Raw genomic sequence first — 21,580 nt, forward strand, 5'->3', positions numbered from 1 at the left:
TCACCATATATTACAAAGTCAGATCAGCGAAAATGGAGCGACAGCACAATGTTTTTGAATTGTCCTAGTCATACTTATCTCCAGTCCCACACACTGACCTCTTTCAAATTTCTGAAGAGGAGATCATTGTTCTTGTCCAGAAAGCCTGGGAGTGAGAAAGAACACAAAGGGGTCAGTAAGCATGCTGCTCAGCAGAGCCTGAGAATAGCAGCTCTAGACAGAACTCATGACTCGAACATTGGAGCACTCTCTAAGTTCACCGTGTCTCGGTCCACTTCCTCACCGTTTACATTGTAGTTGACTTCTCCAGCATAATGCAGCAGCCTGAACTCATCTCTACCCATCACTTTCCGGGTCTTCCCATCAGCCAGTTTATGACTGAAGTACAGAACAAAGCGGAGGCAGAAAGTGTTTAATAAACTATTATAATCCATATACAACTAGTAAATGGAATTAACTCACAATGATGTTAAACCGTAAACATTTAAAGGACATTTTTATTCTAATCTCTTTAAACTACATCGGAGGCATGTGTGCAATTTCCACTGATGAGAATCTCAACAATTCTGGAAGAAAATAATTTGAAACCCATTAACCTAAAACACAAAGTTGTATATGACAATATTTCAGAAGACGTACACTCTGAGTTAGGTAGGGTTATGTGTATACTATATATATGTATATTGCACACTAATACACTGTAGATGTGATAAATAGAGATTAGATTAAAACACTGGAGTATTCTCGTGTTCATATTGTAATGAAGCGTGACTGACGTTAAGAAGTGGGCATGGCCGCCTAATGTGCCCTCCAGCTTCTCTAAGAAAGTTAAGTCAGTGGCATCTCCTGGCCTCAGACATTCTTCATCCTACAGCGAGAGAGCAAGAGAGAGGGAGAGAGAGAGAGAGAGAGAGAGAGAGAGAGAGATTACATTTCATATTCAGGACATGTGAAGTTCTTGCAGTATTGATTGACACTATTAGATAATTGCTTGAATGAACAGGGAAATGTGTCTTTCTATTAAAGTGTCCAATGAGAATATACAGAAAAAGGCAAAAACAGGATGCCTGTGTATCACAGACAGGAAGAAAATTACTTATCTAGAGGGAAATGCATTGCTCTAAAGAAAGAACTATGTTTAATCTGGACACATAGTTTTTACCGGATATTCAGAGAAAATTCTCACCAGGATAGAGATGATGCCTTTGAACTTCTCCTCCACAAGATCACAAATAATCTTATTATTGAAATATTGCACAGGCTCCCACTGTAAACAGTAAACAGAAAGCATCTTAGAATAGGGCTGCATCAGTAACAAATGACATTTAATCACACTTTTCCATGTTGTTCACACAGTTATGAAAACAAATATCTGCAGAATGACAGGAATTCAAAATCTGCCCACTTTGGGCATGTGGTCACAAGCAGGCTTTCTTTAATGGTGGTGATTTTTTTATGATGCTGTGTGAGGTCAACATCATCAGAGTACAGAAAAGACAGCACAAACATGTTCCCTTGAAAATGGGCAGAAATATCAGAAAAGCACTTAAAAGACCTCCTTCTCCCATGACTTTGAACACAGTAGACAAGTGTAAGATGAGTGTGTGTGTGTGTGTGTGTGTGTGTGTGTGTGGAGGGACGTCCTACCGTGATTCCCTCAGCTTCATACTCCTCTTGTTCTGATTTCAGGGTCAGCTCGATGAAGAGCTGCTGCAGCTTCTCGTTGCAGTAGTTTATGCAGAATTGCTCAAAACTTTGCAAACAGAGAAGAGATTTACTGTGTGAAATTCAAATTTTAAGCATACATTACAAAGACCCTGTTATTTTCCACACAAAAAAACACATTATAAATTAAATAACCTAAAGAGACTCTTTTATAAAGGAGGGTTCAAAATATAAACATTTTTACTTATGAAGTTTTGCCATATTGTTGGGTTTTGTTTTAAGGGGAAACTGAAAACCACATTGGCGTGTCTAGTGGTTTTGCATTATAAAATATAGAAAACCTAGAAAAAAAGATTATGCTGATTTATGCAAATGCAGGCCGTGACATGAATTTGCATATGCATATTCATGGCTTACATGATGGGGTTAAAGTCTACAAGGCATCTTTTCTGTTATCTAATAATGAATTTATTTCTGAATGTAAACAATTCACAAATCAGTAAAAACAGATGAAGTCTAATGCCTTTTTACATGAGGGATTTACTGTAAGACATAACTTGATAGAACCCAGGATACTGCTGGTTTCTTTGATAAAAACCAGGAAACCAGCAGCACATCACAACATTTTTGTTTGCCACATGCAAACTCACTCCTACCAGATGAAGGATAAACACTTTGCTATGCTATGCTAGTGTAACAACACTAATTAGGTAACAAGATATAACTCTATTGTTCATTGACAGTCAAAAAAGTGAACACATTATAACTGGTTAGTGGTTATATTTAAACGGTTACTGCTTCTAAGACCTCATTACACACACCTGTTGTTCTGGAAGACCTCAAACCCATAGATATCCAACAGGCCAATTACAGATGTACTCTTACTGCTAAGGAAGTCCTCCTGAAAAAACAACAACAATTACAGTGAGCAGATACAGAAGGTAGAACATTGGACACCACTCTGTTCATGGGCGAGAGCTGGGTTTAGTTATTCGAAAGGTAAACTAAATAAGATTCAGTTTTAAAAATACCTAAAAAAAACTTAAACTAAACCATTTCCTGAGAATAAACAGAATAAAACAAGTTCCTCAAAGGGATAGAAATATTGCAGTACAGCAAAAATATATTTAACAGAAAGTGGATTATGACAAGATGAGCACTTTGGTGAATTTTCTCCTGATAACACAAATTTATGTGATCCAATGTTATTCAGCTTAATGTTTTGAAAGTTATAATACCATCCTTACAAAGTTCTGATAAACAAATCTCAAGACTGAATGGTAATAATCTTTAACAACGATTAATCATTAGCTTGTCGTACACTTCACATGGCTAGCTATACTGACTGTGAAAAGATGAGTTACAGATGTTTTAAACCTGAAGACGAAAAACACAGTTGGATGACATGACTTCTCTGACCACATTCTGATCTCTTTATCTAGTCTCCAGCCTGATAACAGTATGTCATGCTTGATTGCTACAGAATGTCATGCTTAAAACTGCTGCACTAGATTCAGATTTTCCACACATTAGTCATCTAGGCTACAGTATGTTCTTCAGTAAACATTTTAAAGATAAACCACTGGAGGGAGCCAAACACTATCACGTCTACTGCTTGAGGCACTAATATTACACTCAAACAGATTTATGTTTACGTGTACCTTGAAGGACAAAGAAGCGTTGATTTTGTTCACAAGCCAGGTGAAGGTGCGTCCATAAATGGCTTTAGATAAAGCGTCTCGTGCTGAGGAAGCCTGCTCTTGATTCAATGGGCTCATCAGCTGTAAGCCAAACATATAAATAAACAAATGTCAGGCTTGGAAACCCAATCAAAAAGAGCTCAAGCGTAACATATGTTTCATAGTAGATGAGTAGTGTAGTGACTAATAAGCACACCTCCTCTCCTTTGGCAATAATCTTCTTATGTGTCAGAGCCTCTTTGAGAACGCTGCTATCCACACCTAATAACTGCAACACCAATGGAAAAAAATGTTTAAACTTTGACATACATCATTTTTATTTAGACATCACATATTTCTATGCTGTATAATTCAAGACAAAACACTTCTGGTTCTTTTGGAATCAATGGCTTAAAGGTAAAAAAAAAAAAAAAAAGGATCACATTGTTCTACGATGTAACAGAAATATTTACTATTAAAATAAAACGATGCAAAACAAAAAAGGCATGATATAAACCATTAAATCAATTTCATCTTTCGGCACAATACTGTTTAAGCATACAATAAACCAGCAGTGTTATTCAACAGCTCTACAGAAACACACATACTCTCCTGTATAACAGGGCTAGATTCTCACCCTGGCTAAGTATTTAATCTGGGTGTCTATAGTAATGTAGGCATTGCCACCATCCTCACTCCCGTACTGAATATTCCCCAAATGTAGCACGCTGGCAATGATGTTTAATAGCTCCTGTAAATACAGAGAGAAATCATGTGAGAGATGGAGTGAGAGGAAGAGAGGGGCATAGGGCAAAACAACATGGTTATAAGCACAACAATTACAGCTGAAGGCACTATAATTTTCCATCACATCATACATGTAAACAAATGTACTCTGGCTCAGTACCAAAAAGGAATTACAGTCCTGTCTGAGAATATCAGAATTGTTATTACAGTATTACAAGTAATCCTTCCTGTGTACAAAATTTTTAATAAAGGAAAAAAACCAGACTGTTTTATAGACTGTATTTATAGACTGTTAATCTCCCCAAAAGGGTTTTTAAACTGATAGATACTCTTAGTTTCTGCCTTAGTGAACATGCATGAGGGTGTGTGCTGGATAGAGACTACAAAGTACTGCTGTGAATAAGGGTATACAGGCATCTGTTAAATGCCACAATTTAAATCCCACAATGACAAACGCAGCTATAAATGGACAAAGAATATGGCACTGTTCAATAATAAATGTAATTGTTAGCAAATTTATGTGGAATGAGACAAATAAGATGTATCTCTGATGTATTATTTCTTATTTATTGTTTTTGAGGTAGGGGGCACGGTGGCTTAGTGGTTAGCACGTTCGCCTCACGCCTCCAGGTTTGGGGGTTCGATTCCCGCCTCCGCCTTGTGTGTGTGGAGTTTGCATGTTCTCCCGTGCCTCGGGGGTTTCCTCCGGGTAATCAGGTTTCTTCCCCCGGTCCAAAGACATGCATGGTAGGTTGATTGGCATCTCTGGAAAATTGTCCGTAGTGTGTGATTGCGTGAGTGAATGAGAGTGTGTGTGCGCCCTGCGATGGGTTGGCACTCCGTCCAGGGTGTATCCTGCCTTGATGTCCGATGACGCCTGAGATAGGCACAGGCTCCCCGTGACCCGAGGTAGTTCAGATAAGCGGTAGAAGATGAATGAATGAATGAATAAATGTTTATGAGGTAATGTCAAATGGGTATAAGTGTTGCACATGCCCTATTGTCATTTCCATCTATTTCGTATTAAAGTAAGTATTTAGGTATGAAGCTATTTTCACTGATTCTAAAGCTGTGTCTTTCGGGCTCTCTTACCTCAACTTCATCATCACTGAACCCAATGATGCTTAGAGCTTTTCTCACCATCTTCCAGTCATTGCGGTCATTAATGGAGCTCACTTTGGGACAATTACCCTGTAATGCAACCGCACACAGAGAAACATGTTTTCAGATCAATGCCACTTATAAACTTTCATTAAAACGTCCATTTGATTTTCAACTGTTTAGTCTTGATTAATGGAAAACAGGATGTAACCACAGGTGATAGCATGGCTATTCACTGTTAATTCGAATACAGCATTAACATATAGACAACATATACAAAAATGACAGCATGTTTATTGTTTTTAATTTTGGTTGTATGTTGCTAATGATATAAAATGATAAAACTAAATATAAGGCATACGGAATTCAATCTGTATCACAGCAACAGTTTATAATCACAGCAAAAATAAAATGTATAGAATACTTACATTAATAAATATGACACATATTTAGTGTTGGAGCTGTTTGCAGGCACCAGTTTTAAGCAGTGAGATTTTAACACTTTAACATTTGTTTAAAATGAATTTTTATGTTGGAATAAAGCGTTGTTGGTGCTAGTGTGAACGAAACATGTCTAAAAAGTTTGTACAACAAAGCCCACTGTTATCGATGTGACCACATACCTTAATGTTATTACTTAATGTAGTTTCCTGAAAATTCAGATCCAGGAGACTTCAGTTATCACCAACAGTTATCATCATAGCACTTGCTATCACTTAATTTTAAGAATTTATTTTGATTTGTTTTTAGACAGGAATTGAGGAAACATTAACCAAGGTGTATTTTGTTAACATTTAAACAAAGCGAGTTAATCAATGTTATTGATGCTTTGTTAACATTACATACAGTTTAGTAAATACTGAAGTTCATGGCTTGTTAATGTTTAATGCTGTAAGTAATGTTTGAAGGTCACCGTAATAATGTTAAAGCATAACAATCTGAATTTAAGAAATTGTCATACAGTACATAAGATTTTTAATTCCTAAAAAGTAATTACTGCTGATAAATGAGCTATGCATTTTAACTGAAAACCGAATATTGATGTGTCCTTGAAGGCTGTATTTAAATGGGAAATGCAGTCAGGATACATCAGCGGTATGTCAGTGAGTGGGTGTGTGTTTGTGTGCGTGTTTCTCCCTAACTCCCTGCAGGCAGAAAGACTCATACACACACTCAGCAGAACACAGGAAGTGAAGGGAAGAATAATGACTTTTAACTTCCCCAATTAAACACCAGGGGAGTGCAAAAATATGAAGAGTGTGTGTGCATGTGTGTGTGTGTGTGCTGATGCAAGCACTCAACTGACCTTCACAAGGTACTGGTACTGTTGTGCGTTCCTCTCCAGGCCGAGTCTCCTGAGCAGGTCCTCCTCGCCACCCTCAATGAGCTGATAAAAGATGTGGAAGTTTCGTTCTCCGTTGCTTTGGTGCACAACACGAGATTTCTCCAGCAGGTAGTTTAAGATGTGACCCCCAACTGGAGCACCCTGCCAACGAGGAAAGCCAACGGGAATAACAGTGGGACGCTGACATGCACAAACATATACGTAGAACAAACACACACAAACAAGGGCATACAGGAGCACAACCCCACCCCAAGGAGTGTAAAAGGGAGGTGGTACAGATGCATAAAAAATATGAATATTAACATCAGTGATGCAATGTTGTTCATGCATTATTTACTTTGGGTGATAAATAGCAGCATAGCCACAAATCTTGAACTGAACTGAACACGTCCTAAATTACAAATTACCTTGAAGTCAAACTGGATGTCCATGTATTTCCCAAAACGGCTAGAATTGTCATTCCGCAAAGTTTTAGCATTTCCAAAGGCCTGAAATAGAGACAAATGAGAGATAGAACAAGGGAATGATCATGATCATAAAAGAGAGAAGCAAAAGCTATAGCCACCTTTCAGACAGCAACACACTAAAAGCAGTAAGGTCAGCATTTCATACCATTTCTTCAAGTAAATAAAAACTTTTTGTAAGCAAAAGGTTTATGTAACATTTACGGAAGGAGCGTCCAGTATCTCTTTAGAACAGATGACACTGCACTTTCCGTTTTTTATTGATAACATGGCAAGCTGCTTTTTTTGTCTTATTAACCTCAAGAAATAGTCTTCATGCTAAGATTAAAGGGATTATAGGCCACCTATTATACCCATCTGCAATACATTATGGATGCATGGCAGTAACTGCAATGCTGATGTTACACATCTCTCATCCTTTAGCCTACTTTTAAAAATTGCAAGCTCATCACACACCTCTTATGTAAATAATCAGAAAAAATATATTTTCAGGATTCCTTTCCAATCATTCACAGAAATTTCTGGAAATTATATTGGCTGGTCAAATTTAATAACATAATACTAAATTAACAGTGCTCTATTTAATAGGCTTATTCCAACCAAATTCTAGCTTATGCATGCTAGCTGTATATTAAACAGGTTCTGCTACTGTTACACAAGTCACTGACAACACAAATCAAAATAAATTCACATAGTATTCATACGTTCATGAATACTGATAGCTTACAGATTACAAAATGCTCATTATATCATTCCTGGCATTACAGTATGTGGGTTGTTACCTCCAGAACAGGGTTGGACTGCAGTAGGCGGTCTTTCACAGTCTGCACTTGTTCGCTGGCAGGACAGGTGATAGCGTAGTACTGCAGAACTTTCTTAGAGGCTTCCGTCTTCCCAGCACCACTCTCTCCTGAGATCAAGATACACTGGTCCCGTCTCTCCGTGCGCATGGAGCGATACGCGTTATCAGATACTGCATATCTACACCAAGAACAGGGAGCGTAATAGGGCAGTTACTAACCATGAAAATGTGTTACCATAACTGTTAAATCTGGTTTGTCACAGCTCTGACAATAATAACAGAATTAATACTGTGTTGTTTATACACCAACAACTCACACACACACACACACACACACACACAGCAGATGCTTCAAATAAACAATAAAAAATACAAATAGTTGTTAATATGGTAAAGGATTTTTATTGGTGTGTAGACATATTTTTAAAAGGAGTCTCCAGTGTCGGTGCCCTTCAGCATTCAGAGCTAAAGCTCTTCCTTTAAGTTTTATGAGAAGTGAGTGGTCAGTTTGTGGCATTTTTAGATAAAGAGAGATACAGATGAGTAAACTGTTTATAGATAACTTTCACAGCTAATTTACCTTGAGCATGTTTCGTAAGATAATCGGAAATAAATACAAGTAGCTCTGTGTGATGCTATTGTTTATTTTCTTACAACATGCCCAAAGATTCTTTCCATAAACTGCTTTTTTGACATCTCAAACGATAAGTTGGTTTTTATTTCAGAATTTAAAGAGGAGACAATCTCACTGCTCCTTCTGTAGTGAATAACAATTATAATGTAGTGAATATTACTACATCCCCCCCACTTTTCTCATTGGTTTAGTCAATACTAATTCCCACCACTCAGGTAGCTGTCACCGAATACATGATAGTTTCCCACCAGGGTTACACCATCCTGCTTGTGCAACATTAAAGGGCAGTGCAACATTCAGAGGAAAGCACCATTAACCTCTATGACTGGCTGTGATGTTGATCGATCTATCTATCTATCTATCTATCTATCTATATATATATATACATATACACATATACATATAAAAAAATACACACATACATACATACACAGAACATGTGCCACCACTCCCCTCCTGTTATTTTAACCTGTCTCGCACTACCACTGAGATAAACACTTTCAGTGCCAAGATGAACCTGTGATGAGCGTGTAAGAAGAGCATTACATTACAGCACTGTACAGGAATCTGGCTCATTCTTCATACCTACCCACTTACTTCACTCTCTGCTCATTCCCTCAAAAAACAGAGGGCTTATGAGGCTAGAATGGGAATGTGTGATTGCCACACCTCCCTGCTACACTCCTCCCTCACATTAGAATCAAACAAGCACGTAGCAATTGCCAATAGAGCCTGGGCAAACACGTTACAGCCGACACGTGCTTTTGTCCGTGACGAGGAGATTAGGGAAATGATGAGAAGCATGGATTTGGGCCACACAATACATCATCTGTTAATCATGACTACAGTAATGACTTAATTGTAATGACTTGCAAATAGTGAGAGTGCAATATGAAAATGAGCACTATACCAAACAAATTCTATTGTGTTCTGTAAGAATGAAATGAAATAAACTGAATTAACCATAATTCGGTTTTGTACTATTTGATTTACACAATAACTAACATTCGATGATGCAAAATAAGTTTTTATTGTGACACAAAGGTTAATTTAACAGATATTTGTGGATTGCATATGTTTTCACCTCCGTGGCATGAAAGAACAGACTTTTGTCTGCAATTATGGCTTCTAGGATATGTCCCCATCGGCTTTTACTTCTGGATCTTGAAATCTAAAGTAATTCTGGATGGAACAATTACTTACATGTGAGGGGAGACTTCATAGAAGTTAACGCCCCTGTATCGCTCCATATGCTGCTTGGTGTAGATCTCCAACTCTTTGTAGGGATTCACCGACACCAACACCGAGCCAATGTACGTCTGTTCAAAAGAGAACGGATGAGGAAAACGATACGCTTTCGCAGAATAAATACATTTAGTTGGAATGTGAGAGAAGAAATTCTTACATAGATGAGGTTCTCCTTGAAACGCTTGCGCAGGTTGTCAATAAATGCTGCTTCACTGGTGTGGTTCTCCAGCAGAACAAAGTCCTGCACTCCCACCCGGTCCCTGGCTGTCAGGGCACTCTCCATCATTGCCCGCACACCGTCACTGCCCACCACCTAACACACATCAACAGGGAGAGAGAGGGAGAGAGAGAGAGAGAGAGATATGAGATGCATCATAAGTCAAACACTCTAGTACACACCTATTGAAGGCCCTCCTACAGAGAAGTTACTTTACATAGCATCACCTCTACAGCTCAGAGCTGATGATCAGTTCACATAGAAAATCCTAGAGAACTTTATATGAGTGTTTTAAGATCTGCTTTACTGTAGTTGTTCTCTCCTAACAAACTTTTTAAAAGATTTCCTAATTTTTTTATTCATTTTCAGTGATCATCATTACAAAAAATGCTAACAAAAAAAAAAAATAGAGCCTAAAAGCCATGTCTGGAAATCCCGTGCATGTGATTACATTTGAGATGGAGTGGACGCAACAACAGATTTAGAGTCACTTTTATCATATGTGCCATCATGTTCATCACATTTGAAATTTAGATCATATAAAGAACATCAATATTCATGAACATGAGAGAAAACCGTTGCACAGCCAGTCGTGTAAAGCATCATGTTGCATGAAACTTTTTAGCATCTGTGCTCTTTTAGAAGAAACGTACGTGCCTTGTACGTGCTGATTTAAAATGAACGCAAGATTCACCCAGCTGTGTGCTTCAGTAAATACAACACAACTAAACTCCCCCTAAGCTAGTATTACTAAAAAATACAGCTTGACAGTTTTACTTACATCCATTAAAGATTCAAGATTTTCAACCACACAAGTGTCCAAAAGGGTGGCGTGAGCCTTATGGAGCATATTCCTCATGTTACCCAAATCCATGATTTCCAGATAGACCTACGCACCCAGTTTAATATTCAATGTACGCGACAAAGGCTAAGTGGCAAAAATACGAACCTCACTCTTGAAAATCAACAAGAAATAACATGCATTTTGCTAAAAGAAGCAAAGCTTCCACTTTTCTCCTTATTTCTAATCATGGATGCTTCAGAGAGCCTGATCTGAGAGCTGCAACTGAGAGTCATATACACACACTCACAGACACACACACACCGATGAACAAATGTGCGATTATGTGCTGAAACACACACAAACACATTGTGTGAATACACCAGCTGCCAGTACTGTTGTTTTGCTATTGACACAGCAGCACCCATCCCCGAGAGGGAGAGGGAGAGAGAGAGAGAAAGGGAGAGACAGACAGACAAAGAAAGGGAGCACCTGAGAGAGCATATTAATTAAGAATCACTGAAGCAGATGCTACTACAGCACTAAAGGAAGAAAACAGAGGCGAGAAAGAACAGAAAGAAAGACAGAGAATCTGAAACAGTAAACAAATGGTTTGCTAGGAAGTGACTTCACTCCCAATCCGTCATCTCACCGGCTGCACTAATATCTCAGTCCGTTCAGCACAGGAGTCAGGTCCCTCTATCTCTGTCTTTCACTAGCTTCATCGGTCATTCTCTCCCGGTGTTGTTTTTCTACCAATCCCAGGCATAGTACAGGATGACAATGTCTATATCAATAAGCTATGATATCATTCTTTAAACAAAGCTGTATCATGTCATTTGCTCATGTCCATACCACAGTTAAATCACTGGGTGTGTCGTGCAGTGGCTAGGTGTTCACTCGTTTTAGAAAGGCACCTGGTCCTGCAATATTACAGTATGAACTTTCTGCACACACTGTAAACCCAGAGCAATGGCAGAGAGTGAAATGGGCCCAGGAGATTTACTAAGCAACAGGCACCTTGTTCTGTTTTTGAACCTCCTTGGTTACATATGAATCTGTGCTTCAGCTTACATCCAGCAGAACCTCTACGATGCCCTGTGATTGTCTGATGCGACAGTCAGCTGGACTCCTGTCTGTCCATTGTGGCTGATTATTTTAATTATAGACACTACATGGCTAAAGGTTTGTGGACATCTGACCATCAAACCTTCACCACATGTACATAATGTCTTTGTATGCTTTGGCTCAGTGGTTAAGGTGTTGGAATATTGATCAGAAGTTTGTGAGTTTGAATCCCAGGGCTACCACTGCTGGGCCCCTGAGCAAGGCCCTTGAACCTCGGTTGCATAAATAGGTCGTATAAATGAAATGTAAATGTAAGTTGTGCTGGAGAAGGGTGTCTGCCAAATGCCAGAATTGTAAACGGAGCATTAAGAACAAACATGTTTCTCGCCCACAGTGAGCTCCATGAAGACACAGCAAAGGCTGGAGTAGAAAAACTTGAATGACCTGTACAGAGGCTCGCTGAACAACTCTGGGATAAAAAGAAATGGAAAGCTGACTGCACCCCGAGCCCTTCTCGCCCAACATCAGCACCAGACCTCACTAATATCCGTGTGGCTGAGTGGACAAAAAAAACTCATCATCCCATTCATGATCCCAAATTCATTGGAAAGCCTTCACAGAAAAGTGGAGGTTATTACAACAGCGAAGGGGGATTAAATCTAAAGCACAAACCTTTGGTTATGTAGTGAATCATATGTTCTGAGTCTCAAAAATTTAGATTGAGATTACATTTAACCCAAATACAGTTAACACAATATAAAATGTTTCATGCCTGTGTTTTAACCCAATGCGTTGTCCTCCAGAATTGTAAGTACATTTCATTAAAAAAAACTCAGATAATAGAAAAAGTTTCTCTTCTCCAATGTTTCCAAACAGCTTACTGTTATGAAAGCTGTGTTGAAAAGAAGATTTTTAAACTTGACATCCAGAACAATCACATTTTTGTGCAAACCTACAACTGATCTTTGGGCTTTTTCACTCCATCACCATCCTCCTCATTCTGTGGGGAGAGAGCGTACTTGTGACTCCGATTCCTGGCAAACTTCTTCAGACATCTGAAATATTTTGTTATAGTCGCAGTTCTACTTCATGCATTTTTTCATCTATATGTACATTTGGCAGACACACTTATCCAGAGCGACTTACATTTATCTCATTTATACAGCTGAGCAATTGAGGGTTAAGGGCCTTGCTCAGTGGCCCAGGAGTGGCAGCTTGGTGGACCTGGGATTCAAACTCTCAACCTTCTGGTCAGTGATCCGACACTTTAACCACTGAGCTACATCATCTATTAGCTAATTAACCGATTTGTCGCATTTGTATTGAAAGTTCTTTGCTTTTCTGCAATTATTTTAACTGTTCCTTAGGGTTTTAAGCTTCTCTGGCACAGTTCTTAGAGAAAACACTAATATTTATTTCTTTTTTCCAAAAGCTAGTTTCTCCTATTGTTTAGAAGAAACGTTATGTGTAAAATGTACTGTAGTGGTATTTCACTTATACAATAATTTTGCTCAATTTTAAAACACCCCATTATTCAAAAGATTATGTCATTACATTACATTACATTATATCTGGTTTGGCTTTTGTAGCTGTAAAGTTTAACTATGTAAAGCCTCAATGGCTTCAAAAAAATATGTTAGAAAAATATGCTGACCGATTATATTCGAATAGTTCAATTAAATTAAAAAAATAAAATGTGCACTATTTTTTACAGACTGGAACAGAACCCTTGCTTTAAAAACAAAAAAGGGAATCAATAAATCAAATTAAAAGTTTGGTATCCTATGATCTGATCTTTGAAAAATGCTACGCATGCATTTCTTTTTTTTTAACTAGGCATTCATGGCTGCAAGACACATTTATTCAAACTAAACTGATTCCCTTTTACTCTGAAGAAAGCTAAACTGACTCATTTTTAGTGCTTTCAATGTATTCTTGTCAAACAAAAATCTAAAAGATACATGAAGGAGTGGCCTCATGCACATGCAAACTTTATTTTTCAATGCAAATTTGAACCACAGTCGCTGACGACCGTAAAGCTTCAGCCAAAAGAAGAATCAGTTCAAGGTCAAGAAAAGTATCAAAGGGGTTTCTTTTTAGATTAATTAAAGATTATCAGAGTCAAATGACCTCAGGTGGTGGAACATCTCACACCCGCCGCTGCTATGCTGCTGCTTTGTCCTTGCACCTCCCTGCAGCTGCTCACTGGGGCAGAGGAGAGTAGAATTTCACTCAGTACTCCAGAGTGCCATGTGCACTTGGGGCCCTGTGGGGAGTGTGTGCAAGTGTGTGTGCAAGTGTGTGTGTGTGCAAGTGTGTGTGTGTGTGCACTCATGTATGCGTGTGTGTGAGTGTGTGTGTGTGTGTGCAAGTGTGTGTGCACGCATGTATGCGCGTGTGTGAGTGTGTGCGAGCATGTGTGTGCGTGTTAGCGTGTGTGTGCGTGTTTGTGTGTGTGTGTGTGTGTGTGTGTGTGTTTGAGAAACCCAAAGACCAGGGGTCCTTACGGTGCTGGTCACGGCTCACAGAGCTTGTTAGAGATTGTTATCATGCCATCTCCTTTGACAAATCTCTTCTGGCAGCTAAAAGGGAAAACACTTTGTTAAAGCAATAAAACCGTGGAATTCAGCCAAAACTCGATAGACAATTCCCAAACAAGACAGAAATTCCTAGGTTGGGAGTCTATGCCTCTGTTCGAGCATTAGGTGATCGCTCCATTACTGTATTGTTCCTAGATGGAATATAGTTTTGCATTCCTGCTCCCATCCCATACCTCCTTCCCCGTCCGAGCAGCTCTGCTATTCGAGTGCTTTTTTCCGAATCAGGCAAACTGGGGAAAAAAGTGATGACGGATACAAACTGGCAGTAGAAAAATGTCAAATTCTTAGCTAGCCCATTTTCCTTCATGGTTTTCTCTGTTTAGCTCCCAGCTCTTCTGTCTGTCAGTTACACTCGTACAGAGAGGAAACCCAGCAGGATTCGAGGGAACAAGAGAGCAGTACTTGTTATACAGTGATTGATCTTTATCTGACCTTCCTGGAGTTTCACCTCTGCACATTGTGTAAAAACTGACACTTGCTATACAGAGAGATGATATGAAATGTGCAGAGTCATAACCCTGTCCAGTGCTTCTCATGTTACTGAGACATCAATAACATTTGAAAAAGAAAACAAGGGATGGAAATGAATTACACCTCATAAGCATTTTAGTCAGGATAACGTCACGATAAAACGAGTCAGTCTTCAGCCAACTTTATACTCTACCATCATAAGTGAAGAGTAATTGAGTAATTCCTGTAAATCAGGACATTCTACAATAAATCACTGGTTTAAAAAGGGTCCATTTCTCCACAATCAGAAAAGAAAGCCTAATAGATACAGGAGGTGAAGAGGTCACATTCTTGCCAGGCTTTAAGAGATATATCAGTGTATCAGAGCATTCTGATCATTTTTTTACAAGGATAGTCCCATCTTATCTCCGTTTATGCTGAACTTTAGGAACGGAGCACATTTTTGTAAACTGAGTCCGGCTCGCTCGTCACCCCACTGTGAATTTCTCCACTTCGGAAAATATGTTGCTCAACTGACGCAAATAACTTAAATATTAATGCAAGTCAGAGAATCTCTCCATGTCTGATGCCTTGATGTTATCTTTAGGCAATTCACATTCTACAGCTGATTTCTTTCATGGGAAATGACAGAGAGTTGCTTTTCAGGTCACTGTAGACGACGGTAGAGGAGGTGCTTTCGGCTTACACACTTCGCTGAAGGTGAATTTCCACAGTGGCTCATTAACTTCACAGTGTTGCTCTACAGAGAATTTCCCCCTAGCTGTGTGATGACATTGAGTGTGTAAGTGTGGGTGCTGTGCTACACACCCAGCTGGTGACTGGGAGACTAACGGAGAAAGTTGTTAAACAGGTGTGACGTGCCGCACCTCGGCAAGTGAAAGTACATACAACAATAGACCCTCACTACAAACACACTTTCTCTCTCTCACACACACACACTCATTCACTTGCAAACTGTCTCACTCTCTCACACCCGCTCATTCACTCACTTACACAAACACTCACTTTTATACACACTCTCACACTCACGGCCCAATGGTTAGAGTTTGACTCCTAACCCTAAGGTTGTGGGTTCGAGTCTCGGGCAGGCAATACCACGACTGAGGTGCCCTTGAGCAAGGCACCGAACCCCCCAACTGCTCCCCGGGCGCCGCAGCATAAATGGCTGCCCACTGCTCCGGGTGTGTGTTCACGGTGTATGTTTTCACGGTGTGCGTGTGTGTGCACTTTGGATGGGTTAAATGCAGAGAATGAATTCTGAGTATGGGTCACCATACTTAGCTGTATGTCACGTCACACACTTACTCTCTCTCTCACTCTCACATTCACACACACTCTCTCACACTCACACACTCTCTCACACACAGTGTTTCAATACGAAATGTTTATTTAATGAATTAAAAAAGGCAATGTCATACTTTTTTCCTGAGGAACATCCACAAAAGAAGTTCACCTTACTTGTTCATAAAGCTATAAGCAGTCGTTTCTTTACCAGCATCTCTTTATTCTCACTTAGTCTTCACGTTAGAAACTGTCCAGACCTTCCTATGTCTGAAGCCTGTCATGAAGTACTAACCATGCTTTTCTAACAGAACACTCCACCGTTTTTAATGTGTTTAAGTGAAGTGTCCAACAAATAGGATCCTAAATTAGTTGTTACTATAGAAACAATCTGAACTACAGTCAGGGCTGCTGTTATATAAACTTAATCGTCAACTTATGGCCAATCGGAATCGAAAGTTCAATAGTGTCGCAGTATAAACGCTGTTAAATGCTGTTGTCTCTTCACCACCAACCCCTGGCACTAGCCTTCAGGAAATAAATACAAACATGTTTTTGATGAACGTTTATATTGGTCAAGGATGAACTCATATAGAAAAACAAATGGACTCTAAAATAAAAACAGCTCTCTCCATTGAACTCATTTTGGCGAACGAGCAGATGCGTTTCAGGCCAACCTGCTAGACAATGCTCGGTATTCACTGCGAGCTAAAGCACTGCTGAGCCTTCCCAGAATCAGATGAAGTATGAACACTAATGCAACGCAGACTGTTGCTTCGTGTTTGTCAGTCAAATTGAACATTTTTTAGAGATGCAACACTTCATGAATGTGTCCAGCGTGCCTGTGTCATGTGATGAGAATCAATCTGGGAGCTGTGTGAAGGTATGCTGACCCGAGGCTGGAATCTCAGCCGAATCTCTGTACACAGAAGCACGTCACCCTGGATTTAAACCGGATAGAACTGACAAATGAGTATCATTCATCTCACCCAGCAAAATGCAAAAGTAGACCTGAAATGCTGAGAACTCTACTCATGGCTACAAAGTACTATAATTTAAAATTATACATAATTTATAATTCTAACATTTTTTGCTTTTTTTTTTAATAAATAAAACTTTAATTAAAGTAGAAATATTAGTGAGCATAGCCAAGGTTATCTTATTGGCTATAAGTTATGAATAATGTTGTATACTGACTTGTGTGTATTAAATCTCAAGATTGTTCAACCCACAATGCAGTTACTTATTGAGCAACTGATTGTGTTTATCAGTGATTGTGTATATAAGCTTCTAAAGTATTTACGAAGAAAGAATAATCAGATTCAGATAGATCCATGTGAAAAATGATCATTAATATTGTGTAAAAAGCTTGCTTCTTTCTTCCTTATCTCATTGCACATCAACCCTTTAATTCTGTGTACACTGTGATTCCTGGTTTGCAGATAAAATAAAGTATCCTCTTGTTGAAAGATGGAGGAAGGTCGTAGCGTTGTTGGAAATGGCTAGTATACTGTAAGTACGGTTGCACTGACAAACATTTTAACAGGGTTCGGGTGAAGGTGCGTGTAAACCAGTGTCGACCTATAAGCCTGTGACAGATCAGCAGATGAGTTTTTATATTAGAACCTAGAAAGGTTTCGCGTTTAAATCCCATGCCCTTAACTGTAACGCTTGGATATGATCCTGTCTCACTTGAAAGTTGCTTTGAATAAAAGTGTCCACCAAATGTACAGATGTAAATGACAGCAAGATCTACCCTGACCTTTAACAGCAGGTGAGATGAGATGAGACAGACAGGAAGAAACCTGCAGGGTGAAACAGCCTACTGACTGATATGAGTTTCATTAACACAGTCACTTCTTTCACTCTCTCCATTCAGCTCTCTCAGACAATTCTCCAGAGAGATTTAGAGATAATTGCCCAAGTAACAGAAATCCTTAAAAGAACAGTTTGGCATGTTTTAGGCTAAGAAGATTATTTACAACACATCATCACCTATGGAACAAATCAGCGCAGTAACGTTTTTTGACACAAGACACAATATGTTTGAAATGAAAAACCATTAAGCTCAACCTACTGTCTCTGTCTACGTCCAGTGTAATTAGCGCGGCTCAGTAATGTTCGCTTCAACACTCCGGTGTCACTTCAGACTTCAGTGTTGCTTTCCACAGCACACAAGTTAAAAAGAAAGACCGAAAGTGTTTAAGTTTAGTTCTTACCATAGCTTGGTACTTCATCTTTACTTTTTTTCCAATGTTTTCCTTCCTCTATGTTCCTTTTTTCCTAAATGATCTCTACGTCAGTGATATCGCGCAAAACCTTGTTAGAGCGACTCTTCTCCTGCCATTTCTTCTTCTTGTATTTCTTTTCTCCTTCTTCTTCTCTATACTCGATCTCTCTCCTTCTATTACTCCAGAGAGGCACAAGTCCCTATGAAAAGTGACACACACCCCCTCCTCCTCCTCTCTCTCTCTTTCTCCCACCCTCCCATACCTTGCCCAATCTCAGACACACACACACACACACTCGATCTCATCCCGAGCTCTCCTACTGCACTGCACTCAGAGCCAGGTCAGAACTTTACCACAGCGTTTAACACACCGATGCAGGGGGCTCAAATATCTCTCCAGTGAATGGGAATGAGCGTGAATGCACACATATAGTAGAAGAAGGAGGAATTTGGGTAAAGAACTTCCATGAAAAGGCTTTATTCAGCATTAAGAGCATTAAACGTATTAAATGCATTCAGAGATTATGCCAAGTGTTCCCCCTCCTTCCTTCCTTATTTTCTACATCACTATGCTTCTGTCAGCACAGGTTCTGCTAGCAGCAGCAGATTTAAGGCAGCCTTAGCAAAGATTTAGTGTTGATTAAAGCACCGTTCGGAGGTTTTAAACACAATTATCTCACTTGTCTTTTAACAGATGTTGTTCATCCAGCATTCCAAACCACCGTACACATCAATTTCTGTTCTTCCATTAAACTGTCTAAAAGATTCCTGAGGAAAGGAATCATAAAAACTGGGAGCCCCAGAGCCTGGTCATACATCTCTACTGTACTTACTAAATAATAACGTGTGTATAAACTATTAAATATACACACACTTAAAGGCAGAGAGCCAGCCGAGAGGGCGTGTCACTCTGTGTAATTGCTTGACATGACGGTCGCTGAATCTACATATGCTGCATGAACCTACAGTCAATCCTCCAGGAGTTTGCAGGGGATTTTTAGTTTTGTGATGGTTGCATTGAAAAATGCTTGATTTTTAAATGTTGTGTTTTTGTTGGTAAAATTGCAAGCAAGGGATTCTTCCTTATGTTCTATAGCAGCGTACTCATGTTCGACACACAGCTTTAGCTGAATGTAAGTTGTGATGTCGTAGCATGACTCATCTTGACCCAAAATCTATGCTAATTTTGAAAAACCGAAAGCCTTTTCCGAATGTTGTGGAATTTCCTTTTATTTGGATTATTTGTTTTTACAATCTGACAATACTAGAGGGAGCGTATAGTCACTGTATAATCCGGGTTAGAAAGAAATCAGCCTCAGCTTCGCTTCTTCATCACGCTCTGCGTATGAGCGGTGGCTGTGTTGTTGCGCTCTTTCCACAAAAGTCCAAAATAATCCAATTTAAGAGATTTGTTTAATAGCAAATCATCAGATGTCGATGCTAAAAATTAGATCTTTGACAGACAGAAAGAGAGAAAGAGCTTGGCCATTTAAACCGGACAGACCTGACTCTATTTGTTGTGAAGTATAAACAGTTATTTAGATGGAACATTCTAGGAGATGAGTTACATCCATTTCATGGCACGGTTCAATAAAGACAGGCCTGTTTGATTTACAGATTAAGCCATAAACCGTAAGATCTGTTTCATAAACTCTGATGCAAACGGGATATAAAGATAAATAAGATGCAGAGAAAGAATATTTGAATGAAGAAGAATGGCCAGAAATAAAGATCTCCTGGGCAATGCAAATCACTGACAAAGTTTTGGGAAATTGTGTGCGTGTGTGTGTGTGTGTGTGTGTGTGTGTGTGTGTGTGTAAGAGAGAGAGAGAGAGAGAGAGAGAGAGAGAGAGAGAGAGAGAGAGAGAGAGAGAGAGAGAGAGAGAGAGAGAGAGAAAGAGTGAGTGAAAGAGAGGGAGGGAGAGAGAGAGAGAGAGAGAGAGAGAGAGAGAGAGAGAGAGAGAGAGAGAGAGAGAGAGAGAGAGAAATCAAGCATTATCAAAGTTTGCATGAACTGAATTTGACCTTGAGCTTCTCCTTTGCTAAGCTGCACAACACAGGATATGTGTCAGTAAATAAACACACAAAATGGTTTAACACATTTTAAGACCTGCTCCTGCTGACATACGTATTACTGTAGCGTCATCATTTTATCACTACACCTACTCTTAACCTTAACCTCAGTAAGCAAATGTGAAATCATTTAAAATAAAGTTTAAAATGTAAAAAGAAAGTTGCACAATTTCTTTATGGGGACAAGTGAAAAGTCTCCAGTCCTATTTTCCTATTAAGAAGAGATTACAAGACACCACACACACACACACACACCCAACACACCTCTGTAACCAAAAGGGAAATCTTTTGGCTATTATAGTTTTGCAAAAAAATAAAAAATAATTAAAAATAAAAAAACCACACACATGCTCGCACACACACACAGGACATAATCAAGGTCACCTCCTTTGCCCTCTCAAATAGAATAGTGCCATCTAGTGGACAAAACAATCCAATTATTACAAATCGAGACAATAATACAAGTGAAGTGAAGTGACATACAGTCAAGTATGGTGACCCATACTCAGAATTTGTTCTCTGCATTTAACCCATCCAAAGTGCACACACACACACACCGTGAACACACACCCGGAGCAGTGGGCAGCCATCAAGGGCACCTCAGTCGTGGTATTGCCGGCCTGAGACTCGAACCCACAACCTTAAAATTCTCTAACCATTAGGCCACAACTAATAGAATTTTTATTCTGATGAAGAAGCATTTTTTTAATAAATGCTCTCTCACTTGTAGTCATTCTCTCTCTCTCTAACTCTCACTCTAACTCTCTCTAGCGAGAGTCCCCGCCTGCAGAAATCCGTGTAATGTTTTCCAGACGGTGTGAGTTTTTGTTCCTTTCCCTAGTAATGCAAGCATGAGAGAAAGTGCAGGAGACTAAATCAGACCTCTTGGTAGCACAGAGACGATACTCAGCCACCTCCCTTGGTTTACTTATCTCCACACAGCAATGCCACAAATGTTAAACCATTAACCTGGGAACATGTTTACAATGTGTTTGGCAATAATGTTTTTTGCCCATTATCACCGTTGTCAATGGTGCAGAATAGACAAGCAAGCATTATCTAGCAGGTGTCTTCTTATTGTGCCTTTATTCCATGCCCACTAGTCATATCTCTTTCACTGATTAGCCGCTCCTGCCCTTTGATCACCAGCCACAAATCTACCTAGCAGGGCACG

General features: G+C 39.3%; 1 protein-coding gene across 4 annotated transcripts in view; it reads right to left on the bottom strand.

Annotated features, from left to right (window-relative positions):
- Positions 1-21,580, bottom strand: part of myo1cb (myosin Ic, paralog b) — a 44,638-nt gene that overhangs the window by 8,098 nt on the left and 14,960 nt on the right. For 3 of the 4 annotated variants that reach the window (XM_060888081.1, XM_060888083.1, XM_060888084.1), the window contains exons 2-16: positions 9,843-9,998; positions 9,641-9,756; positions 7,784-7,982; positions 6,945-7,025; positions 6,499-6,678; positions 5,184-5,282; positions 3,982-4,095; positions 3,562-3,633; positions 3,327-3,446; positions 2,487-2,566; positions 1,648-1,753; positions 1,187-1,267; positions 777-868; positions 284-378; positions 99-145 (exon numbers count right to left, since the gene is read on the bottom strand). In XM_060888081.1, coding sequence (XP_060744064.1) covers positions 99-145; positions 284-378; positions 777-868; positions 1,187-1,267; positions 1,648-1,753; positions 2,487-2,566; positions 3,327-3,446; positions 3,562-3,633; positions 3,982-4,095; positions 5,184-5,282; positions 6,499-6,678; positions 6,945-7,025; positions 7,784-7,982; positions 9,641-9,756; positions 9,843-9,998 — 1,638 coding nt within the window. Of the gene's footprint in view, positions 1-98; positions 146-283; positions 379-776; positions 869-1,186; positions 1,268-1,647; positions 1,754-2,486; positions 2,567-3,326; positions 3,447-3,561; positions 3,634-3,981; positions 4,096-5,183; positions 5,283-6,498; positions 6,679-6,944; positions 7,026-7,783; positions 7,983-9,640; positions 9,757-9,842; positions 9,999-18,322; positions 18,356-21,580 lie in introns of those variants that run through there. The other variant, XM_060888082.1, reaches the window with a different exon arrangement.

Source organism: Tachysurus vachellii, chromosome 15 (assembly GCF_030014155.1).
Source record: "Tachysurus vachellii isolate PV-2020 chromosome 15, HZAU_Pvac_v1, whole genome shotgun sequence".
NCBI classification, from domain to species: Eukaryota; Metazoa; Chordata; class Actinopteri; order Siluriformes; family Bagridae; genus Tachysurus; species Tachysurus vachellii.